The sequence below is a fragment of the Pagrus pagrus genome (genome assembly GCF_965226575.1).
Source record: "Pagrus pagrus genome assembly, chromosome: 22".
Taxonomy (NCBI): domain Eukaryota; kingdom Metazoa; phylum Chordata; class Actinopteri; order Spariformes; family Sparidae; genus Pagrus; species Pagrus pagrus.
The window spans coordinates 9,667,647-9,689,899 of record NC_140204.1 but is presented as its reverse complement, the minus strand read 5'-3'; the positions used below and the strand labels follow the sequence as shown (position 1 = coordinate 9,689,899).

General features: G+C 42.4%; 1 protein-coding gene across 4 annotated transcripts in view; it reads right to left on the bottom strand.

Annotated features, from left to right (window-relative positions):
• The window catches only part of LOC311251723 (protein phosphatase 3 catalytic subunit alpha), a 64,953-nt gene extending 43,751 nt beyond the window's left edge, over window positions 1-21,202 (bottom strand). For all 4 annotated transcript variants that reach the window (XM_084344338.1, XM_084344340.1, XM_084344339.1 and 1 more), the window contains exon 1: window positions 20,927-21,202. In XM_084344338.1, coding sequence (XP_084200464.1) covers window positions 20,927-20,987 — 61 coding nt within the window. In that variant the 5' untranslated portion in view covers window positions 20,988-21,202. The remainder of the gene's footprint in view (window positions 1-20,926) is intronic.
• Between the last annotated feature and the right edge of the window lie 1,051 nt (window positions 21,203-22,253).

The following is a 22,253-nucleotide window of genomic DNA, read 5'->3' as shown; positions in this document are numbered from 1 at the left end:
CAAAAAATATGTGGCACGACACATTCTGGTTTGTGGCACGACATATAATTTCTGCAAATTAACGCCCTCAATCTGAGGCTAGTTATACTAGAAACACTAAATATATTTGTTCGTACTAGCATGTACATATTGCAAGCTCTGTAAACAAATACATTTCTCTAACTGCATATTTTCATTGCTTTAGTCTATAGCCTGGGGCAAATGTCAAAACTAATTGTATCTCTAATGGCTATTTCTGTACTTTAAAGAGTTGCTGCCCATCATCATCTGCTGCAGTGATATAAGCTTTTACATCACATCAACAAACAGGAGAGATATTAGATAAAAGTGAGTAAAAGGGGTTGCCAGGGAAACAGAGCTGTAGAGTCTCAGTCTTAATCTTTCATCCATCAAAATATTGGCTTAAAAATGAGTCGCCGGCAGCATGTTACATGCTGCACCGACTTGATCTAAGGCTGGAAATCTGAGCCGAAGCCTTATCGTATGTATCCCACCGATGACATGCAAATAACATATTGACCGAACTGTGGCGAACACAAACAAAAGGAGGGTGATGGTGCATGCATCCGACAGCTGTTCACTGCAACAACATGCGTGGCTGTTTGCACAGAGGTACACGTCAATGACAGCCATCTAGGGATCCTCATTATTAAGATAGACAGGTCGTATACTAAACAAGCCAGCGATAGACCAAAAACCCTGCATTCAAGCTGCTGGGGCTGTCAGGGTTATCAAAGTCCATCAAGCGCTGACAGAAAGTGGCCCATAGCGGTGTTTCAGAGACCTGGGCGACAGCGATGTGAGAGTGAGTGACAAGCAAACGTTAATCCTGCTGCTGGCTCAACAGATTTTAGATGAGAAATGCAGAAAGAGTTAGCAGCAGCAGCAGCAGCAGGTGATCAAAATGCACCGCTGCTCAGACAGCACTCTGACTAAGTCCCTGATTAATTAGTGAGGTTAGGGCTGAAGCGTGGGAGGCTGGTGTGGGCGAATGGAGGGATGGATGAATGTATGTAAGGATGGATAGATGGGAGTAGGCGGAGGATGTTGCGGAAGGTGCGGGGGGGTAGTGGATGGGCATTTTCTAAGAGATGTCCCCGCACTGGCTTTCTGGTTTGTGGCGAGCCATCAATGTAGCAGCCGATCGATGACAGAGTGAGAGCGACGCCAGGGACCTGGATCATGGCAGGCAAATGACTACAGTGGATTTGGAGGTGGAGTGGGGGAGGTGCATGAGTCAGGGAGAGTGAAAGATCAGTCAATGAAATAAAAAATGCATCAGGAGTAAAAATGGGGGAAAAACTGAAGCTTCAATTTTTCACAAACGATTCATTTTGTGCCTGTTTTTCAGCAAGCGAAATTACCCTTCCCATTAATATCAAATTCAACTTGAAATATGGGTGCACCTTCCTCACCAAGCTAGCTAGTACTAGCTTTAGCTGTTAACTTGGCCATTAACCACTCACGCCTCCCCTGCTGAACCCTGTTAGTCGAAAAAAGGCCACTTCTAACTCCAAAAAAAACAAGAAGGTAACAGCCAAAATGCTAAACTGCGGCTCCACAAACCAATGAGTGATTTCACAGTATCCACAACATTTATAGTCCATGTACTGACACAATAAAAGAGCCATCATTTCCTCTTTAAGTTAAAAAAGAGAGTATTTGTATCCAACTACTTAGTAAGGTAAATGTAGGAAAACGTTGGATATATTTGAGCATCTTGTCATGTTATCTTTTTCTGCCTCAGTACTTAGTAATAAGTTAAAAGCATGCGACTGAAATGAATCAATCCAATGTGCTGGATTGACCTTATTAAGCAGATTGGTATCAGCCATGACTGATCAATCGATAACTACAGTTTCTTGTTCAACATCATGATAAAAATTCAGTGATTCACCAATCGGTTAAATCGACTTTGTCATTTGGCGAGATATATCAGTGCCATAGCAATGCATGGCCTTATGTTACCTTGTGTAAAAATGTTTTTTAATTAATTTAAAATTGGGTACGTAGTATTGACAGCTGCCCAGGGTCAGGGTATCAGTGCTAGCCCTGGGAGACCAGGATGGGATTGCATTTTTAATTAAATGGAGACAAAAGTGCAAAGAATAAATGCCAAAAGGTTTAAGTTATTGTACTGCATTAGACTCTGATTCAAGAAACTGCACCTATGTAGTAAAGAGAGGAGTTCAAAGTAAAGGGTTTCCCCATAAATGACTAAAGGTTAAGGCACAACACGGGTAAGAGAACAGAAACAATATAGGGGTGAACAGTGAAGTCATTTAGAGAAGTCAGTTCTAACCACTAAGAAGTTATGATAAGGGCCGGGGGTTGAACATAGTTAAAGTAAATAATCACGGGCTATTACAGGTTTGGACCGACCTGTGTTTAAGCTCAGTCTCAGTGTAAAACACCTCACAGATTTCCAGGTTTGCAGAGACATTAACACTCTCCACATTTCCTCTGAAAGCCACTCTTGACAGGCCCTGAAGAAGACATCCCCTGCAAGCTTTGCCAGGCTGAGGCCTGCCCCCCCTCCTCCACAATGCCGTGACACAGGATTAGCTTTCATTAGAGAAGGCGCTGTAATCAGCTTTGGAGCATAGCTGAGACGGAACAATGGAGGAGGCTGAAAGGATCTGGAAGACAGGGTGCTATGGGTGCATGCTCGGCTGTATGCAAGTTACTCCCACAAACGAAACCTGTGGCACAGACGGTTTCATAGCCAATCTGCATTTACCCCGGTGCTTTGCACCATGCCATAAAAGACTGCTATCATGATACAGCATAAATTCAACATGATAAATTCTTCACTTGTCACTTGACTTCAGGAAAACGTCAGTAACAAGGCACTGCTGAGCTGAAATTGAGCATTTAAGGGGCGACTAAGGACTGCAGCTATAACTGCCACAATTTGGCATTTGATAGCCCTTACTGGCAGTCAACACACAATGAGAGAGGAAGCATTCTGAGAGGCAGTATGGACCAGTAAATCTGTTCACTTAATTAGTTTGGTTTATCCTTTATATCTCTTGTTCGAACAAGACCACAAACCAGCACTGATGCAAAGCGAAGCAATGTGCAAAATGTACATGTCTGTGGTCAACTGGCTGTCAGCACAGTGCTGCGAAACTTCACGAAGACTGAAGCTGTCAACAAAACACATGACGTGACTTGCAAATTGAGGCGAAAATCTAATATTCTCATACGTTCTCCCTAAAAGCAAATGGAGATAACTGAAGAAAACTCCAAATTGTCTTTCATAAATCAAATTAAAGCAAATCAGGTTACCCATAAGGTCTGCACTATCATGTATCTGTTCTTTGACACGATGATGGCATCTTTCCGCAGGGCTTCAAGGCTACAATTTCTACATTTTCTTCAGATGGCAAACAGAAAGGTCAGGCAGCTAAGGAGGGCGTGTTTGGATTCCAGTCTGGACAAAAACATGGCCCTGCACGTGCACAGAACCACCTTTGTGCGAGTCCTCCACCGCTCTCCATCATGCTGTCAACTGGCGCTTGTATTGGGAAGGACTGACGACACAGGTCTATCGAGAACATATGTCCCCACTAACCCTGGAGAGCTTCGCTTGTGCGCAGGCAGCCACTTTACAAAGCGTTCTTGTTGGTGGCTTGTCCTGCGAGTGTGCGGTGACATGCAGACGGGCGGCTGGACGCGATACAGATCCGCCGTGAGCAGCTCAGCTCGGGTTGCAGTTGTCTCAAAACCAGAAGTTTGACATCAAAACCTTTACTACTAAGTTAAACACGTGAAACTCAATACTATAATGATAGCATGACAGAAGTAAAAATATATTGCAGTATGTTACCACAATTAAAGTAGACAGGTTTGCAGCAGCTTTTGCAGAAGTGCTTTAAATGTTGGTCGGTCATAAAATTGTCAGCTATGTAAGCACATTAGTTCTACATTTTGCACCCGAGGTTCGTTTTTTTAATGTTGCTACTGAATGTTTTTTTATTCATTTCACTGCCTGCTACAGTCAACTGTCAGGAGCCATATTGTGGCTCCTTCTTTTCCAGCCCCTTTTTAAATATTTCAATCCACACTTGTATACCCTCGAAGGGGAACACTGAAAAGAAATTTCCGAATGCAGAAAACAGTTTCTGCAAGTATCAACACATATTATGTCTTGTACATGGAGCGCAACTGAGCTGAATTGTAAAAATAATCTTGGATGGCATCCACAAATGATACCTTGAACTATGAATATCTGGCTGGCTGATCTGCGAATCATCTCTATTCTTCACCTGCAGGGGGTCAAGTCCTGAGCCAAGTTATACTATCATATCTCAAGTCACAAATAAGAAATCTAGACGAAAGATAATCACATGACTCTCATTCAAAACAATATAATCCAATATGATACAATACGGTATGAAATCAATAGAAAAATACTTTTACGATCCAGAAACTCCAACTGACTTCAGTGTTTTCTGTACTCATTCACAGCTTGCCTCTGAGATAATATGCCTCAACAGGCGTGATCGCACCTCCCAAGGAGGGCTCGTTGGCAGCCGAGATGTTGGCATTTCTAGAATGCAATTACTAGACGCATACAGAGGGGATGAGACCAGTCTATATTTTCACCCACACTTGGTAAACGGAGCAATACAAGACTTGAGGCTGACCCGAATAAAACGCCGACTGAACTGTAGATAACGTTCCTTATCATTAATTAACCCCCCACCTCACTCCTCTCAGCTGTGAAGCTTACCTGTTTGACTTGAAAGTGAATACCGTGCTGCTACTATCACCATGATCTGTGGACTGGGGCAAACCCTCCCAATGATACAAGAATAGCCCCATCACATATTTGAAATGGCATTCCTCCATGCTCAATCAAAAGGACAGGGGAGGGCCCGAAATAGCAGGCAAAATTTAACATGCGTTCTAAATAAATAGACAAATCTGAAATATCTATGACTAGGGTTCAAGAATAATAATAAGACACATCTAATATTGTGAAAAAGGATGTTTTTGGCATCAAGCTTTTGTGTCCGAGAGATCCATGCTTGAGTTTTAATTTCTGGCAGACTGACTGTGGTTTTTTTGAGGACAGGTGGTGAGGCAATGGGATGGCGCAGCCAGCCACCTCCTCCCTCCTCTTGCCAAGACAACAAGGCCCCTAAGAGTCCCCTTCCTTTGCCATCCCTTCCTTTTCCCCTTTGCCCACGCCCACGTCTCAAGCCTCATCTCTGTATCTAGGCCATGACTGTGCGGGTGTGGTGGGTTCTCCTGCCAGTAGGGGTACCTGACTGCCAAGACAGAAAAGCAAAAAAAAAAAACGGCACGCTGGTGCTGGGATAGGAGGGAGGGAGGGAGGGAGGGCAACAAAGGAATTACTTCTCTAAAGACCAAAGGAATTCTGAGTCAGCAAGGGATATAACTCCTCACCAACCACACACACACTCCTCGTCTCGCCATTCCTAGCCCTCTGGAGCAGCTCTATATATCAGGAGAAGCAGTGACGGAGCCCCTGAAGTAGCTGCTATTATGCAACCCTTCTGGGCTAAAAGTGACTGTAAAGTAAATCATCCCTCTCTGCCGCCAGCCTGACCTCCATATTGCAGAGAAAGCACTTTCAAAATTCACTAGCGGAGTATTATGCTGAAGGCGCCATCTGTGCAGGCTTTACTAGCAGCCGTGAGATTAAAGGCAGTTAAAGCATCACATTCGAAAGCCATATCTGCAGCGGGCGTCCAATCAAAGATTAGAAGTGTAAGTAAGGGCCTTTAGAAAACTCCAGGCGCTGCTAAGTAGTGTGGGTCAAGCAGGAGCAGGCTGCTGAGGTCATGGCCCTGATGCCTCCGGGCCAAACAGGCCTGCTGCAAAGGTCGTGTGTCCTTGAGGATGAGGTCGGTGAACAAGTTCAGGACTCAGAAAGGGACATTTGACAGCTTGACTGCCTGAAGGGAGTCTCGACTCCCAGACTCTCGTCTGATGTGGTCAAAGGCCTGTAGAAGCTGTACATACAGTACATATCGTTTTACATTTACACACCAGATACTGTAGCTCAACTTTTCTAGATTCTTTACTTCTTTAAACTTTCAAAGACATTCCCACTTGGTATATTGCCCTGCAGAGCTATCCTTAGCCTCTCATTTATTACCATTACATTAGAGTCAAAGAGCTAAGGAAACAATTACATGTCGATCTTTAAAAAAAAACCCAAAAGTAGGGGTGGACGATCTGATGTAAAATCGGGATCAATCTTGAATGATTCTCTCGGCCTAAAGGTGAAAGAAGCGAGCTTGTGCCTGGATTGTTTCAGGTTCAATCCCCTGGACTAGCAGGAGTCATCTGGGTGGGGAAAGAGAAAGGCAGCCTCTCTCTTATCACCACCACTGAGGTGATCTTGAGGAAGGCCCTCAAAACCAACTCCAACAACTCCATGTGAGCAGCTTCCTGAGAAAGAGTCAAACTCCCCTGATTAAATAAAGGTGAAAAAATAAGATACAAGATACCAACAGGGTGATCTAGCCAACTAGATGTCTTTTCTGATTGGACAAGTAACTTGCAACACTGCAACATGAGTTGGAGTGGATGAGGAGCTTGTGCCAAAAAAGATCTTAAATGCTGTGGTTTGATGGTGCAAATGGCAAATGGCTATTTCAAGTCTGGCTTTATGGGGCTTTTCAAAACTCCAGATCCAGAAAAAAGATCACAATTTAGTTTGTGGATTGTGTTTAAATAGATTGTGATGATCACCATCCCCTACCTAGAAGGTTGTTCGAGGTAGAATAGGTACGATGTTTGTATTAAAAGGCTTGAACATGCAGGACATGTCGTGTTGAACAAAAAGGCATCCGCTTCCATATATCATGGTAGTTTGCCGAGTCCAAGTCACACCATATTTACTTTCATCAAAAGCAAATAGGCTTTATAAAGACGTCTCATGCAGTGCCACAGCCTAATACTGTGGAACTGCACAGCTCTGTACTGTATACACCATCTGTTAGGTCCCTGCCCTCCTAACTGCTGGCTACAAAACAGACAGTACACAGCAAATGTTGAACACAGCTCACGACTATTGTCTGCCAACGTCATGAAGTGTTTGAGAGATTTAAATTTTAAAAAAAAAGAAAAACATGGATTTGGTCTGGTGGAGGGGGAATGCTAAATTGATTTCACTCTGCCAATCGCTGCTCAAGTGCTGGCTTAAAAACACTTGGAGATACACCATCTGCCGGCCGACCCGCTGATTTGTACCTCGATTTGGCCGTCCCCGAGGCTTGCCACATTCCTCCGGGGGGGATCAGATTACGTTCTATACAGGGAGACGGGCCTGAAGCATTATGGGTGTTTCGGTTTTACAACGTGGGTCTGACACAGTTGAGCAGCAGCGTGAGCAAGCAAGTGTTCAAAAGGGAATGAAAAGAAAAAATGCTGAATGAATGGCAGATGGTGGCCTAGAGGAAGCACTGTAGTCATGGCTGAAAGCAGGGATGGCAGAACCACAGCTGAAACTTAACAGAGGAAGAAGAAGAAGACAAGAAATATGTTGTTGGAGGGAGGCTGGAATACATGACAGAAAGACAGAATATAGTTGAGCCAGTGAAAACAAAAATAATCAGGTTTGTACAGCGTGTCGCACAGTTTTACAGGACAGGGGGAAAAAAAGGCCGTAGACTAGAGACAAGCTGTCAAAGACACTGTACTGTCTAGTCTTCTTGAGACTGTGTGTCATGGATTCGGACATACCCAAACTTCTGCTCACAGCAGTAACTGTTTGCCAGTAAACGTCTGTGTCACTCAACAACTTCGCCGGTTCCTGTGGGGGCTGGGCCACTGCTAAAGGCTTGCATGATATAGCAAAGCTACAAACAAGCTGCCAAAGAGCATGACAGCTAGTGAGCATGTGGGTAGGCCCGGGGAGTGACAAGTTACAGCATTAATTACCAACAATGGGAGCACATCTTGGGTTCAGGAGTTCACACAGAGTCGAGATTAGCTTGTTGTAACAACAAGTCTTTCACAGCTTCATTATTCATTATTCAGTCAGTTGATCCACAAACAAAAATTCAGTCAGTGGGAAAGGGAGGCTCCTTCTACTCCAGGTGCTAACTACACAAATGTGAAAAATACATGTACACATGTATGAACATGCAGAACAATGCCAGCTGATGGCCGCACCAACCAGTCTACTGGAGAACAGGATCTCCCCGTATGCAAACAAAACAAATGCAACTAGAGCTGCAACGGTTAATCGATTAAAAACAACTATTACTTTGATCACTGACTTTTTTGGTAATCGATTTATTGGATTGAGTCATTTTTAAGAAAAAGATGTCCAAATTATCTTATTGTAGCTTCTTAATTGTGAATATTTTCTATGTTCTTTACTACTATATGACAGTAAACTGAATATCTTTGGGGATGTGGACAAAACAAGACATTTGAGGACGTCGTCTTAAAGTCTAACTAAACATCCAAACATTTTATTCAGCTCCCAATGTTTCTGCAAACCATATACGTTCACAGCATATAGACATTTCTATAAAACGTGTCATATCATGTTCACATTACATGTTTATGACCTGATTTTCCCATTGGGAGGTGGAGGTGATGGTGCTGGAGTTACAGACGAGAAGGCTGCCAAGCCAGTGACCGCAGTTTGAGTTTCAGCATTTGTAAGTGTGACACCACTGGATATTTTTAAGGAGACCTCAATTTCAAGTTGTGTTTATGGAGACAAAAAACGGATACTTTTGACGGGCAGTCGGAACATCTCCGGCCCCGTTTGTGGGAACAAAAATGGTTATTTTTATAAAAGAGACCGTGGGACATTAATCAGCCCTGTTTGTGTCGGCAAAAAACAGATATTTTTGACTGGAAGTCGGGACATAACCTAGAAAAACCTTTCTAACATGCTAGCCAATAGTATGTTGGGGTGTGTGTGTGTATTATGTGTGCACATGGTGGTGGTGCTGCTGCGGGAGGCATATCTTAGCATTTCTTACATTTCCAGGATACAGGCAGTTTAGCCAGAACTGGGGCTTAGTTACTCTTTTAGCTTTGGGAAAGACTGATCGACGTTTCTTACATTTTGTAGGCCAAACAACAATGACAGATTAATCAACAATAAAAATAATTGTTAGTTGCGGCCCTAAATGCAACCATTCATAAGCGGCAGGCCCACTTGACAGCAGAAAGCTACAACGGGAGTCCTCCCTCCACTCCTAATGGTCCGATTGGGAGCGGGGCGGCATTAAAGCTCAAATGATTGGTCATCGTAATGTATGGCTCCCCGGCGCTGTTTGGACAGGCACAAAATCAATCGGAGCCCTGGGACACACTAACCTCTCCACAATCTGGCTAACAGAGGCACATAGTGCGCTCAGACTGATGGGATATCAGTTTGCACGACGAGCGAGGACTCTGACTGTCTGTTCCTCCCTTGTGTTGCTGGCAAGCTACAGTCTATTGTTGACAAACTGGAGTGTAAATTAAATCCGACTTTAAATAAGGTAAACTGACCTTGCAATTACTGGCAGAATATTCCCAGGGAAAACTCACTGCTAAGGGCCGACAGCCAGTAATGAAACATATCCTGGTGGTCCTTTTTGAGTTGAACCCTGGGGCCTGATTCAACAGACAAAACAGCAAGGGCATGGTAACAAATACACGCCACCTCTAGCGTACCCCCTGCCTCTCCACCAACACACACACACCTCAGTCACGACTCTGGTCAGCCTCTGCAGAGTGTGTTTTGAGTGAGTGGGCCAGGCAGCACAGCGGTCCTCCTTCCTCTCCTCTCCACGTGGGTGGGAGTGACTGAGTGGCCTGCCATCATCAGCTCTGGGGCAAACTCAGCCCCTGTGTGCCTGGTTGTCTCATGACACATTTTTAGAGATCCATTAGTGAGTTTTAGCCATGGGCCAAATACAAAAAACAAAACAAAATAAAATACAATAAAATAAAATAAATCACTTGAAAAAGACATGATCGAGTCATAAGCTTTTAAAAACTTGCTAGTACAAAATTAAGTTTTAATGATTTCTAAAAATATTAATAAATATGTTGGTGTGAAGGGTGACAGCCGACATCAGGAGGCTCTGTCTTGTCTCGTCACACAAAACAACATCCTGTCAGGTCAATTATAGAACAAGCCTGACATCCAATGACAGATTTTTTTTTTTTTTTCCTATGGTAGATAAGCAGCAGACACTAAATTCACCCAGCACCACGTGGAATAAGAGGGTTCATTTTCAGCCAGGTGGTCTATAATTAACACGTGTAAATAAACCTTGGGGCCTCGACTCACCTCCAGCTGTATTTGTATAGCTGGAGTTTCTCTCTTGTCCACACGCCGGGTACCTTGGCCAGCTAGCTAACAACACCTGAAAGAAAAAGACCACCCCTCCCCTTTAAACGCAGCAGGATAAACAGTGACTGAACAGAGGGACAACAAAGTGGCATATCATGCGCTTATTTACCCATCTCTAAACAGGGCTTCTCTTAATTAAGCTAATTTTTGTTCATTTGCTTAATGGAGCTGAGAAATAAAATTAAAAAATCCTAACTGTTAAAAGCACAACAGAGTGGAAATACATTTTCAGTAAGCCCTGAAAATATCAAATCACATTACACAGCACAGCAAGATGAAAAAGAAAGTAAGAAGTGGCTCATTTGCTCTTATTCTTGCCCCCACTGTGACTCAAGGCTTTAATAAACTACATCCATAACACTTGATTAAAAGTATCGACTGCCCCGTTAATTAAAAGGAACTGCGTATACAACATGATCTCTCAACTTGTCTGATAAAATCTGTCCAGCAGTAGATTCATTTCTCCAGGCGCAGCTGAAACGATGAAGTGGTAAATAGACGGGGAGGAGTGAGTGGAGCGAACCCTCCAGTCCCACACACACTTTACATCAAGGGTCTCCTGGTGTATAGCCCGAGGCAGGGCTGCACAATGTGGTTAAAACAGATCTTATTACGATTATTTTGACAGATTGTGTGAAATAATATGAATTATGCTGGGTGCTTTTTCATTAGGTAACCGTTTTAATTAAAAAAAAAAAAAAAGGTACAATATGTAAGAATTGGCCACTTGTCAAATTCATACTCCAAACCAACAGGGGGCAGCATGTAACAGAGTAACTGCATGCTGCTGCTAACTGTAGCTGCCATTAGGAAGTAAGCTCAGTTAGCCGTGCAGCTAGCGGTCAGGACTGGGGGCTCGGAGCAGAAGGAGAGTGTTGGTGTTTACACTGCTAACGGGGGCTAGCTGGTTAGCATGCTATTTTCAGTAGATATCTGGTTAACTTTTGAATGTTTTCAACTAAAATTCTTACATATTGAACCTTTAACCACTGACTTGATCTATATTCGATGCAAAATCAGATACAGACTACATCAGGAGTTAAAAGAACAGAGAGAGTTAACACAAAATAATCATTTTATTGTATTTTTGTTTTCATTTTCTGGCCCAACAAAATCCAACCCATATTGAAGCTACTAAATGGCATTTTATTTAAATACATTTTGTCATGCTAGTATTTTTTGTATTTAATTTTGATTTACTTGAATTTTTATAGGTTCAATTCTTAACGCAGAGAAAGGGTTAATGGCTATTCATTAACATCCCTAATTTCGTTATATTGTGCAGCCATAGTCCAAGGCAACCAGTGCTGAAAATGCATTTCCTCACTGGCCAGAAACCACGGGGCAACCTGTCTGAATGCACAGCGCTGATGCCATGTTGGCTCTTTTCCGCGCCCATGCTTCAGTGATCGGCCAAACCAAACTACCGCCAAAATGAATTCGCAGTGGAATGCAGCGCTGCAACCTGAAGACGAGAAATCCTGTTCTGTTTGAACAGGTGACATGCTTCATCAATCATGCTGGGGGAAATCTACAGTAATGATTGGACAACGTTGACTGAGATGAGAAAATCAAGCTGTGATGCCAGGATCCAATAGGTGTCAGGTGTTTTGATGTAAAATCTGTTTTCTGGCGTCATTCTGTAAACCAACACCGTCCGTGTTTGGGGTGTGCCAACATGAAACAGCCACGGTGAGGTCATCGTATCTAATGTCATCATCGCCTACGGTTTTGACTTCATCTGTCAAAGCCGGGACGCTGGATAAAGCCTCCAGGTTGTGCATTGCCTTCATTCCTTGCATGCTACCTGACACACATGCCCACGTACTGGGAATGAAAAGAATCTGCATATTCATCAGTTCTTCATAGGAACACGTCGCATTTGCATCAGCTTCCGCGCGTGTGTGTGTGTGTGTGGGTGTCAACAAGTAGCGATGCCCACACGGCAGCAGAGAAGAGGCAATCTCGACTAGACATTTACCATGAGATACTGCGCACCCTCCCCGTGTCATTACCTCCTATACATGCACCGAGTCGATGAGCCAAAACAAGAGTTACAACATCCCTCCCCCTGCGGTGACTTCTCCCTGCTTACTAATCTAGCATTTACAGGCAGCCCGCAGATGGATTTACTCATTTTACCCATATTTAAATACAAACAACCGCCTGGCACAACACAGTCGTGTGCGTCTATGTTTGCATCTGTCACACAGCAGCATGCAGGGACTTGTCCCGACCCAAGGCAAAGTCTCCCATTTAGCACACAGGTATGTTTTCACCACAACGAACCTCCTCCGCCTCTCTAATGGAGACGAGCGTGGCAGCAAAACCGGGGCCAAAATACTGCGTGTGTTCAAACAGACGAGGTTTGTCCCAGATTAAAAAAACGCTACTGTGGAGATCTTTTATTCCGAGGCACAAAACATTATTCAGCGTTGCTAAAACGGTTTCTCATTTGGCATGCGGTTTGAGGTGGCTGTGTGTATGCATACCTGTGGGCTGGGGTTAAATAAATATTCAGGCTATTCAAAATGTAAACAGACTGCAATTCTTCTGCCAATGATAAAGCTCGGGGTATATTTCATATTGCTATAAGAAAAAAACATTGGACAAAAGAAGCAATATGAAGACTGTGACATTTTCTAAACTAAATAATGACAAATTAATTGTGAAAATAATCAATAAAGAAAATGAGTGTGTTGCAGCCTGGGCTGGATGTAGACACAGGCTTTCTAGGCACATGCTTTAGGGCCTCCCTGTCACTAGGGGGCCCAAAACAGAGAAAAGCACATCAACCACCTGCGATAAATATTGTTAAAATGTTTAAATAAATCTAAAACTTTAATTTAAAATGTATATCTTTATTTATTTTGCATATATTTATTTGTTTATGTAATATTTTTAAAACATACACAAACGTTAGCGTGGTTTAACCTCATGTAAACTCAGTTTTCCATTTAAATATCTAAGTAATTGCCTTGTTTAATGTCTGAATTGTATAATATAGAGCTATACTTTTCCAATATAAATACATGACTAACCAATTTTATGAAAAAAGAGAATTATAAATGTACAGTAAAACATATACGTCACTAAATTATTGAACATAAAAATAATAACGTGGCAGTTAAGTCAGTTTGGGGGGGGGGGGGGGGGGGGGGCAAAAACATACTCTCTGCCCAGTGTAATCCTGTCACCATGCCACCATAATCAACATTATTGACACTGTATTGAATTAATAAACACTGCAGATGAGCAGAGACCAAGACAAGAGATCCCCACACTTTCCTATCCCTGAGGAAAACAGGACAGTTTAATAAAAAAAATCATCTCAAACCCAGAATGCTAAAAAATCCATGCACAGCGTCTCCAGCTCTGCTGACCAGACACTTGGAAACATCACTGCTGGGAGCTAAAAACCATTAAGGGCCTATTGAAAGATTCATTTGAATGGATTTACTGTATGTCCTTAATTCAGGCTTCAGTTTAATGCTGATCTGAAGTGGTAGTCTGAAATATAACTTCATACCTCGTACCGACTTGCTCATCCACAGCACCCCTCGGCCCACTTTCCTTTGCTTTCGCTACCCACCCTGCACACTCCTACACACACTCCCACCACTGACAAATATTAATAAGTTGAAAATTGGAACTGTCACTTCTACCACAACTAGTGATAATATTATCGTTTTATTAGTGCCGTTTCTTCAAATGCTTCACATCCCTAAAATGTGTAGCACCAAAGCTAAAAGGTAAAGCAATAAATACAAATCGTTACCAGGTTTTGCAGCACACGTAACGTCACGTAATGACGTCCTCATGAACGTTCAGCGTCTTGAATTGTGAATGTGAATGAATTGCTTATTTTTATTTATACAGTACAAAAGAAATCAATCCTTTAGATTTGTTTATAGTAGTTTTTCAGCTTGACACGGTTGTAAGGGGAAAAGTCAGCTTAAGTCTTCCGTGTGTGCATACTGTCAAATAAACTGCTGTCAACTTATTTAAACACATTTCTTCCGCAGAATGTTTAAAATGGGGTTGTGCCGTGTGAGTTTTGATGAACGACAGCCTCACTTGTTTTACTACACCTTTGTTGTCTTATTTGGCGAACACTTACCAAATCAGACTGTACTTTGCAAAATCAAATTATGCAGAAAAACGCACACACGGAAATCGCTCCTGGATCAAATCATCATCCACCGAGTTGTTAATTGAATTGAGTGTCTGTTAAGCCACTGATTCACAGCCCTTGACTAAGCATTTGCTCTCCCTTTTCATTGCTAAAGAGCATTTTGGCAACAGTCCCGTGGCAGATGGTTTAATATATCTGAATTCTCAAGAAAATCTGCTTTCTCAATTAACTATAAGTGACCCATGTTGTAGCTAATATGCATACACGTGTACGACCGTGTACCCCCTAAAAATCCCATTTCCTGTCTGTCCTCTGCTCTTTAAGTTGGACTTGAGGTGAGAAACAGATTTACTACTCTGCTGGCCTCTTTAATAACCCAGCAACCCAGTTGCTGGCAGTTCACTGGGTTAGCCTCTCCTCCCCCACACTCATTGTACTGGCCGCCCAATATGTAGTTACATGTGTTGTAGACACTGTATTGATTGATTTGTGACAGTGCTGCGACCAGCTCCAGAGAGGGATCTGATGACACACGACTCCTGTCTCTGTTCCAAATGGCTTTTGTTCGCCACTGTAGCTAACAAAAGGGCCATGTGTTGGTGTCTGCCAGCTATGAAATGGGAAATGCTGTGGGTTTGTTTATACGGAGGCTGATTTTTTGCACCAAACACAATAGTGCAGCATTATGATCTACGGCTCATGGACGTGCACCGTGGGTACAGGCAATCGAGAGTGGCATTTTTCTGTTTGGTCATCTGTAAAATGGTACTTTGGTGGTTGAAAAGGAAAATGTGGTGGATGTAAGGCACCTTATGGAGAGGCACAATAGTACAAAGCCACAGTCAAACACCATCCATCAACATATAAGCTACAAAACAGCTGCTGACAAAACCATACTGGGACGAATGTATCAACAGTGTGAGTTCAAAGGTTTGCAAATCCCCAAACTGTACTCACAGGCTTAGCAGCAATCTAAAAATGCCAAGGTAGGTAAACAGTTTTTCTCCTCCTATTGCTTTATCAAGACCCTACATCCATTTGTTCACATGAATTAGCAAGAGCAGCAGCTAATGCATGGAGTCAGATTACAACCTCAGAGCAGAGCCGCCTTTATCCCCCTATATGGAGCTTAATCTGTCCAAATCCGCCGCTTTGCTGTGCCCTAAATCCACAACAGAGCCTAATTCCTCTTTAATCTAATGAGCGGTAAAGGTGCACTTACCCAGGTTCAGAATACCACAGACAGAGTATCTGAGTGTCACATCACAACACAAGTAGATCAGGTTCTCCTTACTATGCGGTGATGCAATGCATTGTTATCAAAAAACTGCCAAAAGAATCTTACACCACCGCAGACTTGGCGAGCAGATACAAGACAAGCTTTGATCACTTGTTTCCTTATCTTCCTGTCACTTAGTTTCTGCTTGAGGCGACATTTCCAGGTCGAGCTGTTTGAGTGGACCGCTGTCAAAAGATGCTGAGGAGGAGGTGGCCGGCGCCCCGGCCGCCAGCACACAGACTTCTTCACATGCCAAGACGTGACAGCAAACTAGGAAGGGGCATCCCTGAAGACTGGGGAGACTGGCTTACTCTGACTAACTTATTCAGAAAGGCTTAGGCGACATGTTGCAAGCTCACTGTTCGTGACGAGGCTAATGTCGGGAAAGAAAATGCAGAATGAAATAATTTACGATAGGTGTGATCATGATATGTCTTTCCTTGATTGGGTGTGATAGTCACAGTTGCCATGTAAGTGCTTGCTCAGGTGCAGCAGATCAAGCACTCCCTGTTCACAGGTCAACCAGCTTACCATCAGACTCTGAATCACCGCTCTGTCTGCTGGCAGGAGGCCTAAATACTTTGTGTTTACCTGCACAATGTGGTGGCATTATAAGATTTATTAGCTGTATTAGTATTTAAAAGTGTTGCAACTATATATTTTTTCAATTACTCTGAATGTTAGCTATTAATTTTTGCACGATATTCAGTGTGCTAACGCATAAGTAAAAAGAAATGCAGCAAATCAACTATTATTAGAAAGGAGGATTTTTTTTGGCAATAGATTATAGTAATAAGTAACAAATATGGCGGCAACTAATGGTTATTTTTAATCGGCAATTAATCTATTGATTACTTTCTCAATTACTCGGTAAGATCATGTCTGTAAATGTCTTGTTTTGTCCACAACCCAAAGGAATTCAGTTTACTGTCGCAGAGGAGCAAAGAAACCAGAAAATATTCACATTTCAGAAGCTTGAATCACTTGACTTATTTTTCTTTTAAAAAACAAACAAAAACAACAAAACAAAAATTTCATTTCAACTCCAGTATTATGTTCTAGTAAAATGAAACAATTGAGTTCCCAATGGTGGAATAATAATTGCAATATTAAAAGTGACCCAAATAATCACCCTTATTACCTGAGCCATTATCAAGCTAAACAAAAACAGGCTGTACTCAGTGCCTCGCTTTTCCACTCACCCTTTCTAGAAAGAAAGTCAAGAATTGCTCAGAATCCGCAATGAATAGATCAAATTCGTATGCAACTCTCACAGAGATCAATTCAATTAGAGGAAAAACTAACCTAAGAGTGACTAAATGTTCAGTAACTTGTTAGCTGGGCAATAAATACGTGAATTTTGGACAGCCGGTGAACAAACATTGTGTGCAAAGGTCTGTTATTATGCGCTCTGGATTCAAATTGACAGTTGAGCAGAAGAAGTTAAAAATATGAAAGGTGAGAAAGTAGGGTTAACCCTCCACTGCATTCTTTCACACTGCAGCAAACAACTGGCAGAGCTGGTACACATAACATTCACTACAAGTCACACATTATTCACTTCAAGGCTCTCCGGGTTTATAGTCAAAAACTAGCTGAAAACTAAATAAGTGGTTACTGACAATCGGATTTGCCCAGGATTAGTCACACTGGTGCACCTCTCACTTCACCAACACATGGCAGACTATTTCTACTGAAATTTCTACTTCGTGAATTTCCTACACAACAGAGTGGTACAGAATTAAAATCACAAACGGCCCCAGCAGTTATTATAAATCACTTAACTCTCCCATAGTGAAGCGTATTCCCATGCAAATATAGTTCATAACAAGCTCTATGCATGCTAATGCCGAAATATCACTGACAACAACACCACCCCGAGAAAAAATGGTGACAAATGGTAATTTGAAAGAAAATGGCACACATGTCAGATTGTGAGCAGGACCGTATGTAGGTGACCACATGTAAGGCAAGGATCAAGTATGTGGCATTACTTAATGTTCTGTTCTATAAATGACTCGGCTATCCAGCTGGGATCAGTGGCTGGCATTGCGCCGCTGTCACCACCACCATCTCTCCAACCCACGCATGTCTGAGCATGGGGGCCTCTCCTCAAAAGTCAAATGTCAGATGTTATCCATCCCCACTTATAGAGAAGGGCCCTGCGCAACATCGGGGGCTCGGAGGCCCTGCTTCTTCGCTGCCGACGGAAAAACACCATTACTGAGCTCGTTGCACTTCAGAGCGCGTCATGATTGCACCGTGACAACCATATTACTAACCCTTTATTTATTTTATATCTAACTGAGGGTCGCTCCAGTGCAAACGATCAGTCAGAAGACGACTGAAGAGCAAGACTGTGTTGCACATTCAGTTGTAGGAGCACTTCATAGGCAATGATTATACAATATTATTTATTATACTGTAGAGGCTGTAGATACTCAACATGTTGATTTATGAGTTATGCATAAAAAACAGTTTATGATCAATTGAATCAGCAACCATTTGTCCATTGTTTAAAGGGGCACTATAAAGTTTTGGAGAAGAAATTCAAACTCAGAATTTTAATATTTAAAATATTAATGAGGTAAAAATACAAACTCAGAAATATTTATTGTTTCCATAACTGAATAAACAAGCTGTTCTCAGAGGAAAATGAGGTCCTCAGTAAAATAAGTAAAACAGTATTGTGCTGTCTTTTAAGGTCAGTTTGTTTATTCAGTCATGAAAACGAAGAGATTGTTTAGTTTGTTTAAGCATTAAAATAAAATAAAAAGGTCAATGAAGTTGTTTATCTTCTACAAGTTTCAGGTTCTTAACACCTAATCTTCTATGACATTAAACTAAATGTCAAAGCAAGCACTCTGACTTTGTAAACTATTTTTTCTGCCATTTTATGCACCAAACATCAACGGACAGCACAATCAATCATGAAGAAAGCGTTGGCTGTAGCCATATGGCTAATAACTGTAGCGAAAAAAGAAAAAAAAAAAAAATCACGCCCACAAAATCTGACAAAATAATCAGGATTATCACTTGAGTCACAACATAATCCTCATTATATTTCTGTTCATTTTTCTGTGAGGGATAAAAAAAAAAAACACTGAAAATTACGCAACTTCTCCTGCCTCAGCCGATTAAACTCTTATGAGTAATTACTATGCGGTGGTGGCGACGTTCGGGAGCATTATGATAATGCATTTGGAAAACAGGTGGATTGCAAAAGCACTTATGATAAGTTGGACTGACACCTTGTAGCGGGGCAAACTAGGCAGCTGAAAACAAATTACTTCACGCCTATAGCCTGCAGTTATTTTGGAGAGGTGCTTTGTACACAGCCAGCGTCTGTGTTGTCATAATACCGATGCATTACCAAAACACTGACTTCTGGAAACTTGATGAATGAATAATGAGTTAAATTACTTTGTTGATCTCAACATCGGGCACGAGAGTGAGCCCTTGAAACTGGGCTCTCAGATTCCCTGACAGCCTCTGTAATGACTAATCAATACATTTTAACCTGATTAAGACCACAGAAGAGCAACACTAAGCAGAGAGGAGGGAGGTTCTGAAAATCCAGTACGGAGATGTGTAATACGATGGCATCTCCTCTGCGTGGTGACAAAGGAAAAAGTAGCTTCAGATCCGCACAACACAGCGGGCCAAGTCTCCCAGTGATATTGTTAAATCTCTTCAAAACCCATACTTGTCATATCTATTTTTCATTACCCTTCAAGTTGGTGGAGACTGGAGGGGGATGATCTCTTGAAATATTCATTACAAAAAGCACCCAAGACATGGTGTGACTCTCTTTTAACACTCAACCCCATTTCCCAGCCAAAATGTAACACAACTGGTTAGCTCTGTACGGGAAAGAAATGGTCGCCGTTATGATTTTGTGAAACATTTTTTTTTTTTTGCCCCGTTTCAAATGTCACAAGCTAAGCCTGAGAAAAGCAATGAAGTGGAACTATATTTGCGATGGAGCTTAGCGAGCTGGAGCTCCGGCTCGCCTTTAATATACTGTTATGATTACAGTCATGGTCTCTTGCCCTTTCCTACTTTTCTCAACACAATCTTCATGTTTAATGATCGCCGATGATCGAATCATTCCTACCGGCTGAACCCTATAGCGGCTAAGTCTTGGTAAATTACTCAACAATTCCCTCCTGTGCGTGCGCACACTGTGATCCCTGCACATGCCTGTTGTGATGTGCTGGAGCTGGGAGAGAGGAGGAATAATGGTCGCAACTAGTGCTGGATCCAAAAACCAGCCAGCACAAATAAACACAATCTGTCATCTTTGGTTTCAGTGGAAGGAAATTTGACTTCAAGTGCTGATATTCAAAAGCAGAAATAAGGCTTTAATCCTGCAACTGGAGTGGAGTGCTGCCTACCAAGTCAGCATGAGATGTCAGAATACATGAAACCAGGCAGGCTATATTGCTCCTACTCAGTGTTCAAGGGGTAGGTCGAGTCGATTATGATCTTTATTGCATTCTTATGGTAGACTGCAAAGGTGGAATGTCAGACCTGTAAACACAGAAGGCAGGAAGAGCCGGCCCATATGGCAAAGAGCAATGAACAACCCCCCCCAAAATGTGAGATCACAAAACATAGGCGACATCAAGTGGGTATTATGCAATGTTGGTAGGGGGAAAAAAATACAGCCTTTGGTAAAACTATGCTAGGTGATGCATGCAAAATGAGGGAAAATCGCCCTTGGGTTGAAAGCAATTGGTTGTGCAATATCTGCATGCACAGTGTAAAGCTGTGCACTGTGTGTGTGTGTGTGTGTATGGATCAACTGCATGCATCTGACTGGCTGCTAATGAAAACAGTGTATGTACAGACAGGCGGCTGTATCACGCCTCACAGGCTGAATGTGACACATTTCAAGAGAGAGAGAGAGAGAGAAAAAAAAAATTCTTGCTAAGCTCTACAAAAACTGGAGTTACCCCCCTCACTTCCTAGTTGTCATAGCTCGGCTAACACCCTTCTTCCTCCATAGCACACAGCAAACAACATTTTCGACTACACGTTAGCTGCGACCGTCAATTTCCTTTCAAGTGTTGAGGGTCTGCTCAGAGAGGAGACAGAGAGGAGAGAGAGCTTGTGGCTTGCGTGTCGTTTCAGTGTGCCATTAAAGAAATACACTTACATTTCACCACCCTGTCCGTCGTAGATAACTTCGGTTCATCATTCGGCTTGTTTTCGGACATTTCCAGTGTGATATAATATTGAGATATAAGCGAGAAATGGGAGTGAAAACGGGTCCCTGCGTTGCTCTTGGCGAACAACTCTTGAGTCTATCCGAGAAAAGAGACCGCAGTGATCTCACTCGGTTCCTATCAGCGGCCAAAAATACTTGCAACAGGGTTACAATTTCACTGCTGGTGCTGTAGGAGCTGCTCTGTCTGATTTACTGTTACTCTGTATCAAGTTGTCTGAGCGCAGTGCGCAGTCAAACGTGCTCACACCCGCAGGGCCCGCCCCCTCGACTCGCAGCGACGCTTCCGATTGGTGGAGGGCGGCAGGCGGCCACTCTCGCCTGTACATTCACTTTTATCAAAGGGCTGCCTCTGTGTCAATCTGAGCTGGTGTGAATAACTCATCAAACATTTGTCGCTGGGTATGAGCAGTTCAAAAATAAATTAAATAAATTAAAATAAAAAAGAAGTTTTGCTCTGTTTTCACAAATGCATGCAGATAATATGTCAGGTTTGGCACTAAATGTTCAGATTGGAGGTGTGTTTAGGGAAATGCATTCTCAGTATGGAAGCCTGTAACCACCAAAAAAGAGATTAAGTCAAAAAATAAAACATGAGCTAAAAATGCACATGGTTTGAAGGGAGGTCCACACAGCAGCCGCTTTAAGTAAACAAATTATTTATTAACGATAACTCAACAGAAGCAAACTCTGAGGTGTAAAGTCGGCAGTGAAAGGTGGGTGTTGGGTGCAATGAAACGGTGGGTGGTAACCTAAATTATGTAACGTGAACCAAGGCCAACTCAATATAATCACAACCCAAACAAAACCAAAATGGAGAGCCCAAAAAAGGCACCGGCCTTGCAGGAGGGAGGGAGAGAGAGAGAGATAGAGCACCATATTGGAATCACCTGGCTTATAAAGGCTCTGAACAGGTGACACCTGTCCCTCAACGAGGTGGGCGGGGCCAGACCATCAGGAAGAAGTCAAAACCTTTAAAAAAAAATACAAATACATTTACCTTGTAAGCCAGCTGTAAGTTGGGTCAGACATTAAGAGTTGTGACATGCAAGTACAACAGGGGAATTTGACTTTATTTCTTTTCATTTAAATTTTCTTTTACGGTCTGAAATGGACCTTCGTACTTCAGTGCCACTCAAGAACTCATCTCATCCCCCATGTTTGAGGCAACAACAGCGACTGCAGAAACACACCTTGAAGTTTAGTCTGGATATTCACAGTTGGAGGATGAATATTGATTTAGTTTTTTGTGAACGAC